Consider the following 19,102-nt stretch of genomic DNA (forward strand, 5'->3'; position numbering starts at 1 on the left):
CTTAGGACTTGAGCGCATTGGGTAGAGTTATTGTGCTGCTACTGTAGTGTTTGACATCCAGATAAGAAATTATACCATTGGATCCCACTGTCCCCTGGCTTTGGGCCAAGTCAAGGGGGGCCTTTTGGAAAATATGGGAAAGAAGGTAATAGAGAGAAGGGAAATTTACTGTTTATTATACCTTGCATTTGTAGAACACTTTACATTTCAAAGCAGTCCTAATCATCCAAAGATATAGATAGGATTTAATATACCCATTTTCCAATTATAAGACAAAGAGGTTAAGACTTCATTGATCCCATAGTTTGTAAATAAGGTGGAACTAGAACCCAGGTCTCCCAATTTCTGGTCCAGAGTACTTATTATTATTACTTTTTCCTGAAATAAGTTCAGTATAATAGGAAAGATGACCCAGTGCCTGACTCAACCCTTGAAATCATTGCAGTTAACAAGGAACAAGAGAATGAAGCCTCATGCTACAGGTTACTTATATAATGAGCCTTGTTATCTTACAGGGCAAAGGGCCTATCTTAAACCAAAGAGATTTGAAAGTCACTATTTAGTGTAGAGCTCTAGTTTTAGATTCCTACAACCAGGATTTTGGTCCCAACTATGACCCTATATGACCTTGCATTTTGGTAGATGATTTCGTACCTTAACTTTCTCTGTTTATAAAATAGAATGAGCAACTATATGCCTTTGCCTAATTTATAAGAATGTTGTTAAGATAAATAACACTAATGATGTAAAAGTGTTTTGAAATCTTAGCAGGCAAGTGGCTTCAATAATATTCAATACTATTTTCCGTCCCATTTTGGAAGTTGTAACCAAATAGAATTTTAATCAGTCTTGGAGACATTATCTTAGCAGACTAAGTGATAGACTTGGAGTCCTGTGACTCAAGGCTAAGTTCCCTCTTTCACTAGCTGTGTGACTCATAGGAACTGAGGTTCCTCTCTAAACCTCAGTTCACTCACCTGTGAAATGGAGGTAAGATGACTTAATAATACTTACTTCATAAGACTATTGTGAGATCACTTTGTAATCTATAAAGCATTATAGAAATATGAATTATTGTTATTAATAATAATGTCAAAGAAAAAATGAAATGTCACTCTTTTTGTGCATGTACACATACAACCATATTTGAACCCTCTTTGTTCTCACACTTGTTTGCCTGTAAGAAGATCAATAGACTGATGCTCATGCCATTCATAATGCTGTTTAATTTTTAGAAATATATGCAGGAGGCAAGGAGTTTGGGAAAAAATCTGAGACAACCCAAATTGTCAGATCTCTCTCCAGCAGTGATAGCTCAGACCAACTGGAAATTTGTAGAAGGCTTATTAAAAGAATGTAGAATGAAGGTATGTATTATGCACACTCTCATTCTAATATGTTTCTGTTTACTGTTAATATGAAACCAAAGCTGCAATCCTTTTATAAGCCATTTAGTTTCATTTAAAAATCTTTATGCGGTCAGATATTTTCTAGCTCTTGCCATTGTTTTGAAACGTCTGTAGAGTCCCTTATGGCCTGTGACATGTATAATCAAGTTGAAACTACTCAGCCTGGCATTCAAGAATTTCCATAATTTGGTCCCTCATCCCCTAAAGCTTTTCTCCCACAAAGCTTTTCTCCCACTGCTCCCCAGAAGGAACTCTTTACTCCAAAGAAGCTCATCATGATTAATGGTGGGTATTGCCTTTGTTTATGAAAAACAATATTATTTTGTGGTTGCATATGTCTATCTGTACTTCTTAGCACACATGTGTTTGTATGCTACACGCATCAGATGTCAGTTATCCACCCACTGAAGAGCATAACTCCAAAGAAATCAAATCTATACATGATGCCCTAATTTCATTCCATCTGATAATTTTAATGTCGCCTTTCACCATGTATTTTCCAAGAACTACTAAAGCATATCTAAATTGTTCTTTTTTCCACTTTCTGTTTTTTTTTTTAAGCAGTACTTAGGAACAAATATATGATGAAATGGGGAACAAAAATAGGGAAGAAAATCTAAGGGCCTAGCTAATTTGAAAGCTAATCTACTCACAAAAAAACAGGTTTTATATGATGATTTTTTGTTCAAGTTTAGCCAAAACCAACCCCAAATATCATCATATCACTGGGGTCTTAACATGCTGATAATTATTTGTATCCCAAAATTCTGATGACTGAGAGATTTTTTTGCTCTTTGATGCCATATCCCAGTGTTATGAAAAGAACAATTCATATCATTACAGTTGTACATGGAATCTTTTGGCAAAAAACTGCTTAATAGAGGTTATTTAATTCCCAGTCACATTGTCTTCCTTACTCACTTCAAAGTAGCTGAGATGGTATTGCTCTAATTGTCAGACGCAATAGAGATTATACAACATACCCAAAGTTGATATCATATCTGTGTGAGAATAAGGAGAAAAACAACTCAGCTTTCCCAATCCCTTATTTGATTGACTTTTGTTTTGTGGCTGGAACTAGCAATACTGAGTATAACATATTTGCAGACAAAACGCATGTTGGTGGAAAAAATGGGACGTGAAGCAGTGGAACTTGGCCATGGGGAAGCAAATATAACAGGCTTGGAGGAGAACACTTTAATTGCCAGCCTGTGTGACCTGCTGGAAAGAATATGGAGCCATGGCCTTCAGGTCAAGCAGGTAGGGAATACTAAGAAGAGACACTTAAAACTCCAGGATAAAAGAAAACCTACTGGAAAAATGTGTCATGGCAACAAGTAATTAAAAGCAGTATTGATGGACTGGGGCTTTTCAGTTTTAAAAAGGTTACTGGATGTGTGTTGTTATTGTTTACTATTTATGTTTCATTCATTGAAGAACAAATGTACCTGTTAACCAAAAGCAGTTTCAGAAATCTTGCTTCCTGGAGAAAAAAAAAAAAGCTTAAAATTGTTTTGAAAATACCTGGAGAGATACTCTATACCTGTTATGTCAATCCATACAGTGTTTGTTTCCTTAGTGATTGGTGAATTGGTGAATGACTATCTCACATTGGGTAAGGGGAACTTCACTGGCATTTTTTCTGCACTGAAAACAGGCAAAACCATATGAAACTGAAAAGGTCAACTAATTTCTCACTTCTTGTCTTTTTAGTTTTCCTCTTGTGATTTCTTTACCTCTCTTGATTAGGCTTCTCTCCCCCTTCAAATACACACACACACACACACACACACACACACACACACACACACACACACACATTTAAGTAGTTATAGTTTGTATTGATAAAATCTGTCATCTAAATAACATTTATTTAACCAGTCTGCAATCTCATTTATTTAACAAATACCATATATTGTGCTGGGCATTGGGAAGATAAAAAGGTAAATGAGAAACTTCATAGTCAGTGTAGGTACTTATTTATGGATGATATTACAGCCCCTTTACAGTTAAATAGATGGCCTTTGAGAGTTGTTGTGACCAAATATTCATCACACTATTAGAGACATCCAATCTGTTTCTCTTGATAGACCCTGTTAAAGCTTGCTTATGGTCATTTTGTAGTTTTTGTGAACCTAGATCACTTCTCTGCCATAGTGAGGTATCAGGGTGGGATGTTAATAAAGATAAATATAATTACAAATTAAAATATGACAAGTGCATAAGGATACCAATTAATACTGAGATGAGATGAAGGAGGAATAATTACCAAGGTGAGAGACATAAGATGGCTGCTTGAAAGAAGCAGAATTTGAGCTGGGCCTTGAGGGATATGTCAACAGGAAGAGATATAAAAGAAAGGCAAGGAAAGCAAGTGATAAGTCCCTGTATTACACTAAAAATTTATGACCCCAAATCAGAAGTGACTACCTCCTGATTTTCTGATCTGTTGCTTGACATTCAAGGTTTTTCTTTTCTTTTTCCCAGGTTGTAGCCATTTTTTTTCAGAAAGTATCATATCAAATGGAATACAAACCTCATTAAATTTTCCTCAGTGTCTAACTCTTCCATAAGAAAATAACGAAACAGCATACCACATACTGCTCCTTACCTCTCTTAGTATCTCTAGTCTCCATCATTCAAAATGCTACTGAAATATGAGTTATTTTGATGAATCAGTTCATAAACTCTTGCTTTTAGGGAAAGTCTGCTTTGTGGTCACATTTAATTCAATATCAAGACAGAGAAGAGAATCAAGAACACCTTGCAGAATCCCCAGGTGAGTTTTGTTTTGTGTTATCTCCTTTATAGAACAGGTAGCATTAAACCCTGTTTAAAAAAAATAGAACTTGTCTCTTGCAAGGGGAATTGACTTTCACTTCTATTTCACACCAAGTAATATAAGATATAGTAAATTAAAAGTTTCAAAATTTGTCAGATGATAGGAGGTATTTGGGTGACCCAGAGACAGACTCTCAACTGTGAAATGAAAATTATTCAGTCCTACCTTACTGCTTATTATTGTCAACATAAAATGTATGTCTCTGTTGTTATCCAGTGAATGAATGAAAAAGCATTTAAGTACTTGCTGTGTGCTAAGCATTGTACTAAGTTCTGGAGATACAAATATAAAAGCCTGCCCTCAAGATGCTTATTTTCCAAAAGGGAAACAATACATATTTGTGAGTAATGGCCAGGGAGAGGCACTTTGGCCTAGGAAATTATAAGGATGGTAAAAGGGACCAAAGGGAGAGTAGATCGAAACATACCATCCAAGAACAATGGCAGAATTAACTTGATCATGGTTCATGATTTCAGAATTTGGAGGTGACAAAGGAAAGGATACATAAGGTAAGGCAATTGTTAGAAAGGAAGGAGTGAAGTCAAGCATGGATAGGGTTTTCCTGAAATAGTCAAATGTTATACCTAATATTTAGGAATTCTCCAAAGTCTAGGTAGGTTTTTTAACAACTTTTCCTCTGGTAAAATAACCATTCTTCCCAGAAGAGGTAGAAGCTAAGTACAAATAGCTGAAAGTTAGGATAACTCTTTTTTTGACCCTGAATCATTTTCACGTAAGAATTATTTTTCCTGGGGCAGCTAGGTGGCACAATAGGTAGAGCACCGGCCCTGAAGTCAGGAGGACCTGAGTTCAAATCTGGCCTCAAACCAAACACTTGACCCTTACTAGCTGTGTGACCATGGGCAAGTCACTTAACCCCAATTGCCTTAAAAAAAAGTTATTTTTCCTTTATATGTCTTTAAAACATATCAAAGTCTGTGCATGAGGGATTGCTACTTAGGTTTCTGAATCTACTTTGATCAGTCTTCCTTATGATTATTTTAAAAGCTTTTAATAGTAAGTTTGTAAGTTGGAAGGAATAGCTTTATGTTGGACTAAATTCTCTACCAAGTCTTGTTCCTATGTATCATTATATTATGGAGGTAACAGTGGGTTCTCAAAGAAAGAATGGCTTACATAGACTACTTGAATAGGCATAGGAGGGAGCTGGTGAAGTGGGTTTTATAACATGCCCAAAGACAACAAGAAATGCATCTTATAGAATATTTGGTCATCATATATTGCAGTACTAATGATAAGTATTTACAAAAAGACCACCAAGGAAATAATTGTTTTTTGCACTGGCATCAACTGCTATGATGAAATTGTAGAAAAATTCTACTAATGACATGATAAGACTCTCCAGATTAAACTAACATACGCTGACACTTGATGACTTCACTGCAAAGGTGGAAAAAGTTGAGAATAGGAAGAATATGTGGGGAAAGTGTGGTTTATGAAGAAATAATGAGAATGGTCCAAGATTTCTAGATTACACAGAAGCTTCATGCCTTTATATCACAAGTACTTTGAGGAAAAGAATTGGTAGCTGCTGGACAAGCCACAAATATAAAGGAAGAAATAGATTACATTTTAATAGACTAAAAAATACTTGCTATTGATTTGGGAGTTATGCCTGAGTCAGTGGTCTGTAGAGTCAAACTATCAGCTCATAAGAACTAAAGTCAGAATTAGTAAAAAAAAATATATATATATATATAAAATATGTGTATGTGTGTGTGTATATACATATACACACACACATATATATATAGAAATTCATGAGAAAAAAATTTAGTGTACAATTGAAACAATTTAACCCTGAAGTCAGGAGGACCTGAGTTCAAATCTGGCCTCAAACCAAACACTTGACCCTTACTAGCTGTGTGACCGTGGGCAAGTCACTTAACCCCAATTGCCTTAAAAAAAAAAGTAATTGAAGATTTTTGTGGAGAAAGAATGGCCTGCCTTAAGAAGTGGTGGGTTCCCCATCCTTGCAGTCTTCAAGTAGAGGCTAGAGACCACCTGTTGTATATGTTCTGGTATGGGTCAGACAAGACAGCCACTGAAGTCCCTTCTAACTCAGAAATTCTGTGATTCCCATTAAAGTAAAGGCCCATCTTTTTCTCGCTAAGATTCTACCAGTGTTGTTAAATGGCAAGGAAACATGGAATACAGTTGCTTCTGAAAAATTAAAAATGAGTGCCCCAAAATGAGTGTAATAAGAGGCATACAGTGGGTATGAGCAGGCTACAATGTACAAAAAATGAGAAACTCCATGGAACAGGAGTAAAAGATGTCATTAATGAATTGTATTACAGAAAATAAATATAGGCTAGTCACACAACACAAAAATTAACAAGTGGACAGAGTGCTCCAGTGGTACCCTCTCAAGGTCAGGATAAAGTAAGGAAGTCCTCTAGCATTTCAAGGGGACCACCTTGTGTCAAATTTAGGGGAGAACTTAGGCAAGAGTAATCTGCCTCATTGAAGGGAATTCCCAAAACAATGAGATCACAGATCATTTGCAAATAACCTCTAAGATCCCTTCCAACAAATTTGGCTTTTATTCCTAATCTCATCTTAAGGCTAATAGTATACCAAGACCTATAACCAAACAGAGTGCACAGTCAAACAGATAGCTTAATTTCAAGTTAAAGAATCATTTCAATGGAATCTATTTCACCACTCCTGAAGCACATTAGTGTTCTGCACATTGCACGTTAGAATGGTCCAAATTAATATTCTGTCCCTTTAGAAAGGAAAATGATTCTAGCAACAAAGAAAAACAATTTGTATAAGTATTAAAAAGAGTTGTTAGGGTGGTGACTAAGACCTCTTTCTTCACCCTTGATCAAACTGAATATTTTTAAGAAAATGATTCTTCAATTCTCTTTGCATTCTCCCTAAATGCATTTAACAATTTATGTCCTATTAATAATATTTAGATATCTTGATAGGGCTGGTTGAATCAGAAGAAAATTTTAAAAGTTGTCTCTTAGTCCTTAGTGAAAGACCTTAAGCGTTACCTGCAAATTTTAAATTACTGATCAGAAAAGGAAATTGGTAAGTGAGTAGAGGGAATAGAAAATTACTCTCTTCTGACTGGAAAACATAATTAGTTAATTTCATACATGCCAGCAGCATAAGTTTCTCCCTTTTTCTCTTTCAATACAAGTCAATAATTCACATGTAGCACTTTAAGGTAGACTGCATTTTTCTTACAACAACCTTGTAAAGTAAGCAGTATACATCCCCATTTTATTTATTATTATTATTATTATATTATTATTTTGGTATATAAAATGTTGAACTATTACAGGTAGTTTTTAAGGGGCAGCTAGGTGGGGCAGTGGATAGAGCACCGGCCCTAGAGTCAGGAGGGCCCGAGTTCAAATCCAGCCTCAGACACATAACATTTACTAGCTGTGAGACTCTGGGCAAGTCACTTAACCCCAATTGCCTTACCAAAAAACAGATAGTTTTTTTTAAATATATGTTAAATTTTGTGGAAGAAAAACTTAGTACTCTGAATTTTAGCCAAATCTGTAAGAGGCAAATTTATTAGTTAATTATCTAAGTAAGAGAGAGAAAAAAAAGACAGAGCTTCTTCCTCCTTATTGAAATTCTGTGTCAAGCCATTTTCCTTACAATTTTATAGTCTTTAAGAGAAAAGACAAATTTTAACTGAAAGAGTAAAACAAAGGCACAAAATTTAGGTTAGGGTTTATGCCTTAGTTTAACAGAACAACAGTAAGTAAAAATATTGGAGCACCTGAAGAATCATTGTCTTAAAAATACTCAGTTTCATCACGGATGGCACATACTAAGTGCTTAAATGCTTTTTCACTCATTCATTGTTCACTGTGACTGGATTGACTAGTTGAAGTACCAGAAATACAAGGTTGACTCAACGTTAGGAAAACTACAGATATAACAAACCATATTCATATCAAAAACAATTAAAAATCACAAGATTTTTGTCAAAAACAAAAAATATTTTGATATAACACAGTACTCATTTATATTCAAAACATTAAAAAATAAAACCATAAGAATGAATGGAGCATTTGTACATAGTATCTCTCTATCACCATGAGCTATGGTTTTACCAAAACATTGGAGTTTCTTCCAGTAAGACCAGGGGTAAAGGAAATCTATCCATGGTCATTGCAATTAATATAGTTCTAGAAATGCTGACTATAACAATGAGACAAGAAAAAGAAAATGAAGGATCCAAGAATAGGCAAAGAGGAAACAAAATTATTGTTATTTTTAGATGAAGTATTCATTTGCTTAGAGAATCATAGAGATTCAGCTAAAAACAATTGAAACAATTTATAATGTTAGTAAAACAGCAGAATGTTAAATAAACAAAATGTACAAAAATCATCGGCCTCCCTATAGCTCACTAACAAAATCAGCAGGATGAAATAGGAAAAGAAATTACTTTCAACATAACTACAAAAGATATAAACTATCTGGGAATCACCATACCAAGATATACTCAGGATGTAATTACAAGTATAAAAGACCCTTTACAGAAATAAAGGAAAACATATGATTAGCAAAACAGTCATTCTTCATGGTTGGATGAAAATTAAAATGACAATACCACCTAAGTTGATTTATAGATTTAGTGCCATACTAATCAAACTTTCTAGAATTAGACAAAATAATAAGGACAAAAGTTGAAAAATCTCAAAGAAAATAATGAAAAGAAGCCAGAAAGAAGAGTGCCTAGGAGGTATCAAAATAAATCATAAAGCAATAGTCAGCAAAAGTATTTGATGCTAGTTTTAAAAAAATAGAAAAGTTAATCAGCAAACAGATTATTAGGTAAATAAGACCCAGAGGCAATTGAATATAGTAGCATAGTGTTCAATAAGTTCAAGCACACCAACTAACGGGCTAAGAAATCTCTAGTACCAAAACTGCTGTCAAAACTAAAAAGCCTTCTGGCTAAAATTAGGTTTAAACCAATATCTTAGTACATACCACAATAAGATCCAAATGTATACATGAACTAAAAATAAAAGGTCAGAGTATTAAAAAAAAAATTAGAGAATTAGAGAAGGAAATATGTCCCACAGCTATGGCTGGAGGGATAATTCTTAACTAAATAAGGCATAAAGATGGTCATAGCAGATAAAATGAATCATTTTTACATAAAATTTTAAAAGCATTTTCATAAATAAAATCAACGCCCTTATAATTGGAAGGGAACTAGTTAACTATGAAAAGCCTTTACAGAAAAAAAGAGAACAAAATATTATGACAGCATAGTAAATACTGAATACAAAGGATTCAAAGAAACTTCAAAAGTTTTGTATGAGCTGATGCAGAGTGAAATGATCAGAACCAGAACAATTTATATAATAAACACAATAATAAAAAAAGAAAATGACTTGAGAGACTTAAAACTCTGTTCAGCTTAGGAACCAATTGGGTGTCCAACAGCCTGATAATGATACTTCTTGCCCTCTGGCAGAGATATGATGACAAGAAGCAGAATGAGACATTCATTTTCAAACATGACCAATGGATCGATGTGTTTTGCTTGATTATTCTTATTTGTTAAAGATAACAGATTTGCTAAAGGAGGAAGGGCTTCTATTTGGGAGAAGGGTCTAATGATAGAGATGCCAAAAAGATCAATAAAATATTTTTAGAACCCACAAAACAAAACAAGTTTAGAAGGGGCAACAAACAGAATTTTGTTAATTTGCAAATTTAGTATCAACTTTTTAAAAAGTTTACAGCTTTACATATCTCCTTTCTCTTCTCTTTATTTTAAAATATTTCTACTTAAGTTCATAATAAGAAAGAAAAAAGCAAATAAAATTTAGTTGTTACATCCACAGAATTCCTATGAGCCTTAGTAACCCTGTCAAAACAGGAAAGTATGTGTTTTGTTCTTTTTTTAATTGAATTTTATTTTAGACTCAAATACCAGAACACAGAGTAGAGAAAGAAAAAGAAAAAAAAATATCATAAACTTAAATATTGGAACTTAATTACAAAGTAAGAAAAGAAAAAAAAGTGTGTCGTGCATAGCAGAACATAGGAGAGGATTCAAAATATGTAACAATAAATTTTCATTTCAAGAAAGCCTGTTTGAGAAATACTATGTTGTGTCAAGAGCTGTCCATCTTTTCTTTGCTTCCTTTTAAGTTTTCTTTTGTTCTCTGCTGTGTACTTTTTTTACTTTGTTCTTTTTTTCCCCTTCCCTCCTCCCAGGCTACAATTTAGTGCGGATATATTTCTCCATAGATACATACATACATATATATGCATATATACGAATATACTTACATATATAAACATATACTTTCCCAAATTCTACTCCTGATATTTGTTTTTATGTTTGTGCATATCTCTTGTTTCCTATCTCTTCTGACTTCTCTACTTTACTTCTACCTGCTATGTTGCCTTTCTGTTACTTAGCCTACCCCCCTTCAGGGATTCCTCCCTTATCTTCCTGTTCCCACAAATCTAAACACCCTTTTACAGCCCCCTATAACCTATTCCCTCACCCTCCACTCTAGATATCCCTTCCTTGTCCTCTCCCCCCTCCTTATCAACTCACAGTTTTATTTCTTCTAAATTTAGAAGAGTTTTATACTCTTCTAAATATAAGTGTATTGTTCCCTCTTCAACCCATTCACGATGAGATTAGGTTACCAGAACAAGCCCTCTTTCCCCATCTAATTCCCCTCTATCAATTCTTCCTCTTGCACCTCATTTGTATAAAATAATTACTCTTTTTAGCTGTTCCTAAATGGTTTTACTTTTTAAAATCATATCATACTCAGGTCTACCCCAGTCTTTCAATTATTAATAAGAATCTTAGACATATGTTTTACATTTTACATATATAAAAAGTAAATGGTCTGTCCTTATTGAATCTCTTGTAATCAGTCTTTGGTATGTACCTTATATTTCTCTTGGCTCTTGTATGTCAGATCTTCTATTAAGTTCAGGTATTTTTTTTAACAAAATCTTGAAAGTCTGACAATTGATCAAATTTCCATTTTTTTTCAAGCATGATTATGCTTAACTTAGCTGAGTATGATATTTTCAGCCTGAGCTGTTCTTTTGCTCTTCGATATATAATCTTCCAAGACCTGTGGTCCTTTAATGTCTCTGCTGCTAGGTCTTATGTGATTCAGTTTGTGGCATCATCATATTTAAATTGCTTTTTTCTTGTTGCTTTTAATATTTTATCCTTGAGCTGAGGGTTTTGGAATTTGACTATAATGCTCATGAGTTTTCCTCATAGGATCTCTTTAGGTGGTGATTGATAGATTTTTTTTCTATATCTACTTTCCTCCCTTGTTGTAATGCTTCAGTACAATTTTCTTTAATTATTTCTTGTATTATTGTATTAAGATTCTTTTTTTGATCATAGCTTTCAGTTAATCTGATTATTTTTATGTTTTCTCTTCTTGATCTATTCTCTAGATCTGTTGTTTTTCTTATAAGATGTTTTACTTTCTCTTCTATTTTTTCATTATTCATATTTTGTTTAATTATTTCTTGATCTCTTATAATTTGGCTGGCTTCTCCTTGCCCAATTCTAATTTTCAAGGTGTCATTTTCTTCCTTAAGATTCTGGATCTCAAGGCAGCTAGGTGGCACAGTGGATAGAGCTCTGGCCTTGGAGTCAGGAGAACCTGAATTCAAACACGACCTCAGATACTTAACACTTACTAGCTATGTGACCCTGGGCAAGTCACTTAACACTGATTGTCTCACCAAAAAGAAAAAAAAGAAAAAAAATTCTGGATCTCCTTTTCTGATTGGTTGACTTTCCTTTCATAATCTTCTTGTTTTTCTTGGATTATTCTTTTTTTTTCTTTTAGTTTTTCCTCCATCTCTCTGATTTCATTTTTAAAGTCTTTAAAGTTCTTCTGTGAATTCTTTTTGGGTAGGTGACCATTTGACATTACTCTTTGGGGTAGAAGGGAGTTTCTTTGCTTCAATATCCCCCTCTGAAGATGAACCCCGGTCTTCTCTATTCCCATAATACCTTTCCTTGATTGGATTCTTTCTCCTTTGCCTTTGCATTTTTTGTAGTAATAGCTTAATTTTTGTAATCACCATTAGCCCTGGGGGATGGGGGATGGTGCCTCTTGCCTCAGATCTTCAGTTCTCCCCTTTAGCCTGGAACCAAAGCCAAACCTCCAGCCTCCTGTAAGTGCCCAGGGGTATTCTGCCTCACTGCTTCTGCATTCACTGAGCATGTGCTGGTTCCTTCTCACCCCTTCCACTCTCCACAGCACAGGTGAGTCTGGTGTTCCTTGTCAGCAGAGCTTCCTTCAATCTTCCCCCGCTTAGCCACCCAACTCCCCTCACTATCCCAGGGGTAGAAGTTCCTGTAGCTGGGGCCGAGGCAGCCTCCCAAACCAGCTAACCCCAGGGCTTGCCACTTGTTAACTCTGCCCCTAGCCTGGAGGTTTTTACTCTTCTTCAGGACCAAACCTTGTCCTGGGATTTTTCTTCTGATCCTCTCGAATTGTCCCAGGAAGATCCCTGTTGTGCCCCTATTCTGATTTATTTTTACACACCCCCCCCCACTCCTGCACTTTGTTCTCCCTGATGTGCTATTTTGTCTCTTTTCTGGGGGAAATATTGAGAGCTTAGAATTTTCTGACCTACTCTGCCATCTTCCGAGAATCCTCTCTGTATGTTCTTTTCTTGACAAAAGCATGAGGCAATTTGTGATCACCCATTCTCCTTTTCTAGATGTTCATTAAGCATCATTTCAAGAATACGTTGCAAAATTTTGCAAGCAATGAAATTCACCAGACTATATATCCATTCTCTTCCCATTTTTTTTTCTTGAAAGTTGGGACATTTGCCCTTCCCTAGTCCCGCTGTACCTTTCCTGTGCTCTTCAGTTATTGATGGTGACTGATTCAGCAATCACTTTCTGTTTAATCAATAAGTCTGATCTCAAAATTCCTTTTTGATTTTATGAATGGAACAACTGAAACACAGAAAGCACAAATAGTTTACTTGGAGCCACATAACAATTTATGCCAGAGTTGGAACTTACAATCCTTGAGATTCTTGATCGTTAATTAACCAGTCTGTAATGTTAAAGAAGCCTCCCTTCTTGTCTTTTAAAAATATTAAGCAATTCATTCTCCATATAAGGTGTATTCAAAGTATCAACCCACTTTGGGTGTTTCCTTTCATCTGAAAAGTATTGTTCTTAAATTACCCACTTTGTATGTTATTAATAGCATGCATACTGATGTTAGTCAAATAACATTAGCTAGATTTTCAACAGTTTGAAGAGTTTTTTTCCCCCTATTTTTAAAAAAACTTACAGTGTGGTGAAATATGATTACGTTATATAAGCATAGAGATTATATGTATTTTCGGTGGCTTACTATGTAGGCCTTTCTTTGGTCCAGGTTATAAAGAACTAGTCAGCTGTATATTCAGAACAACAGTTTTAAAGAACAAATGGCCCTTATAGCTAGGTTTTACCTATTGTTTGTTGAGGTATTTGATAACGTAACTCATTTTTAGACTCTAGTTTTAGGCCCACACTAATCAGAAAAAAGGAAAATTCTGGCTTACTATACTGATAAAGTAGCATTTAGAAAAGTTTGAGCTTTCCTCTTGTCTTTAAAAATAGTTTTTATAGAAGTAATTAGCAGTATTTATTTATGAAACCTGAACCATCCAAAAAAGAAATTTTAAAAAACACAAAAATCTTCAGCTTGTCTCTCATTACTACTCAGCCTTTCTATTCTGCTGTTATTGACCCTTTTATCTTATTCTCCACAGTACTGTTTAAAAATCAATCAACAAAAATTTACTAACTGCATACTATGGGCCAGGCCCTGTTAGGTGCTAAAGATAAAAAAACAAAAACGGAACAGTTCTTACCCTCAAGGAGTTTACATTTTATCAGGGGAGAAATTTTCCAAAACTGTTTTTCATCTCTCAAGTCATCAACCATTTCCCTAGTACACATACAATCAAGTGCACATATGTGCACACATGCTTGTGCGTGCACACTCAGCTTTCTATTTCACATAGAAGTTTCTCAACTGCCCTTCTCCATTCCTCAGAACTTCTCAGCAGCAGCAGCCATTCTTTCTTCCTTTCCTTCTATCTCAGAGGAGATGTCCTACTCCTTGCTAATTCCAGTATTTGTACCTTTGATCCTGCCCTACCTTCTCAAAGACCTTGCTTCAGCAACCTTACTCTCATGCGTTTTCAGTCTCCCACTCAAATCTCATTTGCTGTTTATCACCTGTGTGACCTTGGGCAAGTCATTTAACCTCTCGGAGCTTCAGTGTCCTCATCTATAAAATTAGGGATTGGCCTAAGTCCCCTAAGACCTCTTCAATAACTACCTGAAGAATTATTCAAAATCAGTAATAATCAGAAAAAAATATGCATTAAATTAATCATCATAAAATATGAGAAATGTCATAGGTGGAGGGGCTAGTAGAAAAAGACATGCTAATTCATTGCAGGTAGGTCTATAAAATGGTTTCGAGAAACAGTTTAAACTTATTTCACATTATTCCCCCTCACACAGTATACCTTCTACCCAAGTTGCACTACTAGCCCCTTCTTGAATTCAGAGTGCTTTTCCTACCCCCATGACTTCACAGAGGCCATCCCCTATGCCTGAGCATACAGTGTCCACATCTTTTCCTCTCAGAATATCTATTTTCATTCAACACTAAACTCAGGGGCCACTTCCTCTGTGAAGTCTTCCCTGAGTTGCTAGTTGCCACTTCTTCCTCATATTACCTATTATTATCTGTGTGTATATTATATTCCTAGTAGTATGTAAACTCTTTGAGTTCACAGACTCTTTTGTTTTGTTTTATTATTAAAATTGTTTTATTATTTTTGTTTTGTTTATTATCCCCAGTGACTAACAGTATAATGCATCATATCAATACTGGAATGGTTTGTCATTTCCTTCTTCAGTGGATTAAGGCAGACAGAGGTTAGATAACTTGCCCAGGGTCACACAGCTAGTAAGTGTCTGAGGCCAGATTTGAACTCAGGTCTTCCTGACTCCAGGCCCAGCCCTCTACTCTATCTTGTCACCCTTTATCTTACTTGTGCGTAGATCAGATCTCTGTCCAAAATATCTTTAGTAGCTCCCAAATGACAACTGAGGAAGAAAGCTTGGGCTCCTCTGCTTCGCATTCAGGGAGATACCAACCTAGTTTTCTTCCCTTATCCCATATGACCCTTCCATTCACTCTGTGCCTCCTTCCTCCTCTACCCCAGACTACGTGCCTTTCCCCAGATTCAACCCATGCATTTGTTCAAACTGTTCCCTGTTTTTAGCACATTTCTTTTCTACCCTCTCTCCTTTGCCTATTGAATTTTTAAAAGAGTGAATACTATCCTTTAGAGCCAACTCTAATACTGTTGTATATGTATTGGAGTGGTCTCATCTCTTATCTAAGCTACATATTCCTTAGGACTTAGAACATTACTCAGCATACAGCAGATAGTTAATAATTGTCTACATTGATTTTAGTTAAATTTTTTTTCTAAGTGGTGATATTTCTCTAAACAGTTTCCCTCGGACCAGAAAGAAGAAAGTCTGACTCAGGAGCCACATTACCAACACTTAGAGTCTCTCTTATTCAAGACATGAGGTATTTAACTATTTTAACTTGTGATGATGACTTCATAATTTAGTGACATTTAAATTACTTAAAGGACTGAAAAATATATACATTTTGTGTACTGATGAAGAAAATATTTGTACTTGTTTTTACATAGTACAAACTCCAACCAAAAAATTGTCACTGTGCAGCTTGTATATAAGTTTATTTTATTCTCAAGAGTTACTTCATAGTTTTTATTTGGAGGCCAAGCAGAAAGGGCTGCTAAGGAAAAAGGATGATCTCCAAGTAATTAGTAGTTATTTGCAAGTAAAAAAAAGTTATCAAATGAATTTGCTTTGAATGAAGTGCAAGTTTTAGAATTCTTGCTCTTGAAAATCCATTTGATCCTATGAGGTATTGAGTTGACCCTCATTAGAGGTCTTCAAGCAAAGACTGGATCACTATATGCTGAGTGTATTATAATGAGGATACCTTTTGGGTATAGAGTTGAACTGGAAGGCACTAAGGTCTTTTCCAACTGTCAAATTCCATAATTCTATAATTCTGTGATCTTATTTTAAATAGATTTACAGACACTGTTATTATATACAACTTGTTGAACTCATAAAATGAATATTTTAAAGACATATAACCATTGTCTTCTCATGTTATACTTTAACACTAATTATAATATATGATTGTATAATTAACTATATGTAATATATAATAATAAAAATATATAATTATTTATAATGTGTAATTATATAAATACATGTTATAAATGTTTAATATGGTTTGCCAAATATCTGAAACTATTTGTGATAGTATGTGTCTTATTTAAAGATCTGTAACTTCATATTTAGTTTTGACCTTCACAAATTCAGATTTTAACCACTCTCCATGGTTTCATGAGTTGTTCTAGTCAAAAAATTTCACTGTGTTGTAGCCATCATTCTGGTAATGAGGTTCTCTGAACTTAGGCCAGGCTTTGGAGGACCTGTCAAGTATAGCAAGCCTGTACTTGAAATCTGCCCAGCTAGGAACTGCCATTACTTGTACCCTGCTGGCATATAGCCTTTAAGAATTTGGGTCACCTACTGTGCCACAGTAAGAAATCTGAAAGGACTTAAATGAAAGATCCATTTGTATCCTTCAGTTTTTCTCTGATATTAAGTGCATCATTTCATGATGGATACAATATAAATAATACTATAATATATTAAAAGTCAGTAATCTAATAATAAATAATGAATAATCTAATAGATTATTTGTGCTATTGATTGGATCTTGTCAAATGAGAGTTTATGTCAACTGTCTTGTAAGTTGGAAAGCATTATAAAAATTTCAGCTAACATATAACTATGCATGTATTACATGTATGTGTATGATATGTACATGTGTATATGATATATATATATATATGTAATATGTACATATTCATACTAAAAATAAGTCAAGCCAGCTTTTGCCCTTCTGTTTCATGAAAGGTTTTTGTCTTTCCCAAGATTACTTTAGGACATCAGCCTTACAATTTGATAAGGGGTATCATCTACTTTTGGGAAGATTCATGGTTAGAAGCATTCAGTTAAAACCCCACAGACAACAACTTCACCCTCTTGGGTTCTCAGCCAAGTGCATATGCTAGATATCTGAAATTGCAGCTCCTCTCATATTGAGCAGGATTGCTATGGTGACAAACCCATCATCAGCAGGGTAAAACCAACCTGTCTAATGCCAGTCTAATTCCCACTTACAATCCCTATTAGTAGGTAAACAATCCAGAACCAGCATTGAAGGATAAAATTTTATAGCATCTAGGAACAATGAAGTGGCATAGAGGATAGAGAGCCAGCCTCAAAGACAAGAAGACCTAGATTCAAGTCCCACTTCTAACATATAACAGCAGTTCCCTGTACTAGTGAAATCATAGGTCCAACAGCAGAAAATAAAGGTACAGAAGATGAACAGTACATGAACGTGGAGAAAGGAGTGGATGGAATGGCTATCCCATGAACCTCACTTTCATAACTAGATAAAGTTAGATTAAATGCAATCACATGGAGATTTCAGTATAGAAATTCATTAGATTCAAAATGAAATTAGGAGGGAACAGGGACAAGAAAGGAATCTAAGAGGAAGTTTAGGATAGGTAAGTGAAGCAAAACAATATTGAATGTTGGAGGCAGGACTGTGATCTGTAGCAAGTGAATAGGATTAACAGAAAGGGAAGAAAAAGCAAAAACCTGGGTTGAGGGGCAAGGCAAGAAAAAGAAAAGAAGAAATAGGCTGTTTCTTTCACTCATAAAATCACAAATGTTAGATTTCTGATGAAAAGGCAAATTCTCTTCTACCACCTTCTTATTTGTTAAGAATGTGTGAATGATGAAAGGAAAAAATAACAAGAAGATGGGATGGAGGGAAATACACAATTAATAGTCATAATTATGCACATGAATGAGATAAATTTAAAAGAATACCAGAATGGATTAGATACAGAATCTAGCAAGATGTTGTTTTCAAGAAACATACTTGAAAAACAAAATTCACATAGAATTAAAATGGGAGACTAGAACAAAATCATCATCAATTGAACTTGGAAAAGCAGAGGTAGCAGTCATGATTTCAGTGAAGCCTACAATAAATGCAGACAAAATAAAAAGAGATAAGTAAGGAAATTGTATTATGCCAAACAGTACCATAGATAGCAATATTAATACTTGCACCTAATAACATAGCATCCAAATACTTAAAGGAAAAGTTATTCAAATTGGAGGGAGTAAAAGATAATAAAACTATAATTATGGGGCCCTCAGTATCTCATTTGAAAGTCAAGACAAATCTAAGCAAAAAATAAACAATAAAGAAATTAAGGACCTGAAGGAACTTTAGAAAAATTTAAGATAATAGATCTCTTCGAATTATTGAATGGTATTAGAAAGGAATTTACATAAATCTAAACCATACAAAAAATCTTTAGAAAAATTGACTGTTTACTGGTGCATAAAAACCTCATTAAAAATACAGAAAAGAAAAAAAAGAAAAAAAATACAGAAAAGAGAAAACACTAAACATCACTTATTGATTACAGTGTAAACAAAATTACATTCAATAAAATGAAATTCAAAATTATACTCAACAAAATGAAAAGAATTTAATGAAGAAAAGGCTTAAAAGTAACTAAGGTTTAAATAGAATAATTCTAAAGAACCTTATCTTGGTGTATGGGGCGAGGTGTTGGTCTATGT

The 19,102-nt window shown here is 34.6% G+C and overlaps 1 protein-coding gene across 1 annotated transcript in view; it reads left to right on the forward strand.

Annotated features, from left to right (window-relative positions):
* DENND5B (DENN domain containing 5B) overlaps positions 1-19,102 on the forward strand; it is a 213,158-nt gene that overhangs the window by 151,826 nt on the left and 42,230 nt on the right. The window contains 4 exon segments of the mRNA XM_020975818.2: positions 1,236-1,367; positions 2,517-2,669; positions 4,110-4,188; positions 15,824-15,905. Coding sequence (XP_020831477.1) covers positions 1,236-1,367; positions 2,517-2,669; positions 4,110-4,188; positions 15,824-15,905 — 446 coding nt within the window.

Source organism: Phascolarctos cinereus, unplaced genomic scaffold (assembly GCF_003287225.1).
Source record: "Phascolarctos cinereus isolate Bilbo 61053 unplaced genomic scaffold, phaCin_HiC Scaffold_1;HRSCAF=81, whole genome shotgun sequence".
In the NCBI taxonomy this organism is placed as follows: Eukaryota; Metazoa; Chordata; class Mammalia; order Diprotodontia; family Phascolarctidae; genus Phascolarctos; species Phascolarctos cinereus.